The following is a 4,739-nucleotide window of genomic DNA, read 5'->3' as shown; positions in this document are numbered from 1 at the left end:
TCTTCCATTTCAGGGGACCACCTCCTGACGGAGCTAGTTGTTGCAGGCTGCCTTTGAACCGGGGGGGTGTACTTCAGCTGTAGATGAACCAGGTTGTGGTCAGACTTCCCTAGTGGGTTGAGGGGTGTGGCTCTGTATGCATCCCTCACATTAGCATACAGCAAGTCAATTGTCCTGTTGTTCCTTGTTGGACAATCCACAGCCTGGTAAAATGCAGCCAAAGTAGAGTCCAAAGTAGCGTGATTAAAGTCCCCAGAAATGATCATAAATGCCTCAGGGTGCTGTGTCTGCAGCCTTGCTGTGACAGAGTGAATTCTCTCACATGCAGTGGCTGCATCTGCCCTCAGAGGGATGTAAACACAGATGGTGATCACGTGACTGAACTCCCTCGGCAGATAATATGGCCGCAGGCTAACGGCTAGCAGCTCCAAGTCCGGGCAACATAAAACTGTCTTTACGGAGATATGTCCTGGGTTACACCTGCGGTTGTTAACATAAATGATGAGTCCCCCACCTTTGCTTTTCCCGCATGTGTTAGTGTCTCTGTCAGCTCTCACAGCAGTGAATCCCTGCGGGTCCACATTAGCATCCGGTATGAGATGTGTTAGCCATGTCGCCATAAAGATAAATAAGCTGCTCTCCCGGTAAATCCGCTGGTTGTTCAGAGTGGATAGCTCGTCGACTTTATTCGGCAGCGAGTTCACATTCCCCATGATAACGGAGGGAATGGATGGTTTGCAGCGCCGCCGGTTGTCTGCTAGCCTAGCCTTTAGCTTAGCTCCAGCTTTGCAGCCCCTGGGTTTCCTCCAAAGCTCAGCCAGGATGGGGTGTCGTATCCTGGCTCATCCCATTGTTTTCAGGGCCAGCAGCTCCTCTCTCGAATAAGTGAGAAAACTGGCTCCTGGTTGCATGTTAAAGTTAAATATATCCATGTTATATAAGTAAAACACACTATGTCTTTGTAAGAAGAGCAGAAAGTAAAAAAAAGAGGTTTAAAGAGCTAAAAACTACAGAGCTACTGGAGAGTAGGGCTGCCACAAACGATTATTTTGATAGTCGACTAATCACCGATTATTTTTTCGATTAGTCGACTAATCGGATCATACGTAAATTGACTATAAAACATACATCTTATCGCACCAGCATGCAGCTGTTCAGATCATTAGCTTTCTGCTTGAAGTGTTTAAGGTATGTGCTAAGTGAAAATAAAAACAGTTAAGATGATAGCTCATTAACCCTTTAATGAGATGTGAAGCTTGTATCAACAAACAGAGCAGCATGAAGTGCAAACAGCTGAGTAAAATAAAGACAAGGCACAATAAAGACTGGCCTAAACAATACAAAAATAAATACTTCCGGTTACCTAGGAATTATTCACAAAAATAAAATTTGGTCTCACTCAAAAAAAAAAAAAAAAAGTGCATTTTGTGCTCAGTGCTCAGTCACAAATGTATTTTGCTACACTCTGACACTATTTAACCCAATCCCACAAGACTCTTGTTCATGGCCAGGAAGGTTAGCATTTCTACATGGCTTGGAGAAAGGCTTGCTCTCTTTTGAGAGCAGATGTTCCCTGCTGCAGAGAAAATCCGCTCCGATGGGGTAGAGGTTGCAGGGATGCAAAGAAAATTTTTAGCAATCTTTGACAGTGTGGGGAAACGCCCCTCATTTTCACTCCACCATTTGAGAGGATCATCCATTTTAGAGAGTGTGGTGGTCTCTCCAAAGTACAGCCAAACTTCATTTATTGCAACCTGGATCTTTTGGTCCTCCTCAGATTCTCCATCCTCATTCTCACTTGGACTGTCTGTGTCAGACTGAAGCAGGGTTTCCATAGCACTCCTTTCAGTTCTACCTGAAACACTGGCCCTCGTCACATTTGCATCCTGTGTCCCAGCCTTTTTGGCTTCTTTGACAGCAAGCACTTCAACTGTCCCCTGCACTCTAATGCCATCTTCAGGAGTCAAAAACTTCAGCTTTTTATATCTGGGGTCCAGGGCAGCTGCAAACATAACTGGATTTTCTTTCTCTCCTGAGACACTGTAAATACTCCCCCATCTCTGTGTTATCCCTTCTTCTGCACTGGCAAGGAAAGATTTTCCTGAGCTTGTCTCAAATTGGCTTTGGTGTACAGCCCGTGTCAGCCCTTTGACGACCTGTGGAAGACCAGAAATGGTTGTGTACTGCTCTCCACTTAGGTAAACAGTAGCACTCTCAAAAGGTGCCAACCCTTTCTTCAGTTCCTCAAGAAGCTCCCACTGCTCTGGCCTCAAATCGAAGTATTGTTTCCCCCTTGGAGTTACCTCAGGATCTGAGAGAGTGGCAGTGAGAGGCCAGCGCTGTTCGAGGAGTCTCTCTATCATGTGGAATGTACTATTCCATCTTGTACTGACATCCTGGATCAGCGCATTTTTCTTGACATTCATTTGCTCCTGTTTTGTCTTTAGCTTTGTACTAGCCAGCTCGCTTCTCTTAAAGTGCTCCACTAGCTGCCTAGCAGCACCTAGTGCTCTGCTAATGGTTGTTTCTTTGAGAGCAGTGTTAACTATGAGCTGGAGTGTGTGTCCAGCACAGCGGATAGAGGCCCATCCATGTTTTTCTTCAAGCAGTCGCATTGCTGCCACCATATTGGAACCACTGTCATGAACTACTGCTTTTATTTTGGTGGGCAAGATGTCAAACTTCGTCAGAACCTCTTCCATCCATGTCATTATATTTGCACCAGTATGCCTCTCCTCAAGAGGCATGGTGGCAAGGTTGAAGGTCTTCATCTTCCAATCCTCACTCAGGAAATGGCAAGACACACCAAGGTAAGACTCTGTCGCACGACTCGTCCACACATCAGCAGTAAGAGTTAAGGAACTTTTTACACCTCTGAGGGTCTCCTTTACCTAAAAGACATGAGAAATTTGAAAGAATAGTAAGCAATAAGAAGAAAATTATATACACAACACAAAGCACATATCTATCTATCTCTATATATAGAGATGTGTGTGTGTGCTTGTGTTTTTCCATTACTAACATTATTGGTCAGTTTATGCATAAAGTTTTAAATTAATTTACCAGTTTAATAGTTCAGTTATGCATGTTAAATAGGTTCAATAATAAACATTCAACATAAATAATAATAAAAAAACTTTACATTGCATGCTTTAACCAAGATTAATTTAATGGTTGCTCAGTCAGCAAGCTCTTTATTATTTCATCATGAAATGTGTAAAATTATTACGTAATTTTGTGTGTGTGACTGAGTGAGTGATCTTTTAATTCTTATTTGTCTTTGAATGTTGCTTGTTTATTAAATCATTTATTCATTTTACTATGTGTTATTGTTGCTTTGGCAATATCGTTTTAATACATCAATGCCAATAAAACCAATTGCGAGAAAGAGAGACTTACCTTCTCAAAGGTTGCATCGTATTTCTTTTCCATCAATGTGGTGAAATGGGATCTGCCTGGTAGGTAGTTGTCGTGATATTCCGGGTTGAACTGCTTTATCATCTCTCTAAATCCTTCGTCGTCCACCATGGACATTGGTCTCATGTCCGTGACCAGCATGTTTAGTATTGACTCGGTCAGGACATTGGCTTGGTGTGGTGTGCACCTTGTCGGCTTGGTCACAAAGCCGTCCAGAGAAGAAGACCGGGCTTTTTTAGCACTGAAACGTAACGATAAGTAAGTAGCAAGAAAGCTCACCGTTTACCCTAATATTGGCAGCTAACTAGCTGGTTTGCTTACCTAGATGACGGACCCTCATCAGAACCATCCACAATGACATGCTTTCTCTTCAGATGCTCATGCATAGCCGTTGTGCTACCATGAAAGGCAAGTTCAGCTTTGCAAACGTTGCACTGCACACTTTTCTCACCACTTTTCTTAAACTGCTCCCACACTTTGGAACTTCGTTGCCGGGAAGCCATGCTATTGTTATGGTATCATTTCAAGTCAGGACTGATGCCGATTACCACTACTGCGCATATGTGTGTGTGTGTGTGTGTGTGTGTGTGTGTGTGTGTGTGTGTGTGTGTGTGTGTGCGCGCGCACACATTGACTGTATGTGTGTGTGTATGTGACAGAAAGGCAGACGCGGCAGTTTCGAAAGAAAAGCAAAGTAAAGAAAAAAAAAAACGACACGTCGACTACTAAATTAGTTGTCGACGATTTTGTTCGTCGACATAATCGTGACTAATCGACTAATCGTGGCAGCCCTACTGGAGAGGCAGCCATCTCACACGGTGCCCATGTTATCTCTCTGACTGCCTTTCTACCATTCTGACCTTTGCTAGTGTTTCTTGTTTCCTCAATCCCTGTTTACCTCTAATATTCTGTTTGCCGATCGCCCGACCCTAGTGTGTTTACTGGCCTCGATTCCTGTCTCTCGATTTGGCTTGGTTCGCTATTCTAAAGCTGTCTTCTGCCGCACATACATCTGTAAGTTCCTGCATGCTCACAATTATCGCTTATAGCTCATGAAAAAAGAGAAATCCAATATCTCAAATTATTAGAATATTTCCTCAGATCAATCAAAAAAAGGATTTACAATACAGAAATGTCCAACTTCTGAAAAATATTTTCATTTATACACTCAATCCTTGGTTTGGGCTCCTTTACCACAAATTACTGCATCAATGCAGTGTGGCATGGAGGTGATCAGCCCTGTGGTATTGCTGAGGTGTAATTGAAGCCCACATTTCTTTGATAGCGGCCTTCAGCTCTTCTCTATTTTTGGGTTCAGTGCT

The 4,739-nt window shown here is 43.2% G+C and overlaps 1 protein-coding gene across 1 annotated transcript; it reads right to left on the bottom strand.

Moving 5' to 3' along the window:
- Positions 1 to 1,475: 1,475 nt before the first annotated feature.
- LOC132869950 (E3 SUMO-protein ligase ZBED1-like) lies at positions 1,476 to 3,920 on the bottom strand. The gene is made up of 3 exons (XM_060903514.1): positions 3,739 to 3,920; positions 3,400 to 3,658; positions 1,476 to 2,891 (listed from the first exon to the last, which is right to left on the bottom strand). The coding sequence occupies exons 1-3, from the start codon at positions 3,918 to 3,920 to the stop codon at positions 1,476 to 1,478; spliced, it is 1,857 nt and encodes a 618-aa protein (XP_060759497.1).
- Positions 3,921 to 4,739: the final 819 nt, after the last annotated feature.

Source organism: Neoarius graeffei, chromosome 21 (assembly GCF_027579695.1).
Source record: "Neoarius graeffei isolate fNeoGra1 chromosome 21, fNeoGra1.pri, whole genome shotgun sequence".
Taxonomy (NCBI): Eukaryota; Metazoa; Chordata; class Actinopteri; order Siluriformes; family Ariidae; genus Neoarius; species Neoarius graeffei.
The sequence above is the reverse complement of the archived record's forward strand: the minus strand, read 5'-3'. Positions and strand labels throughout refer to the sequence as shown.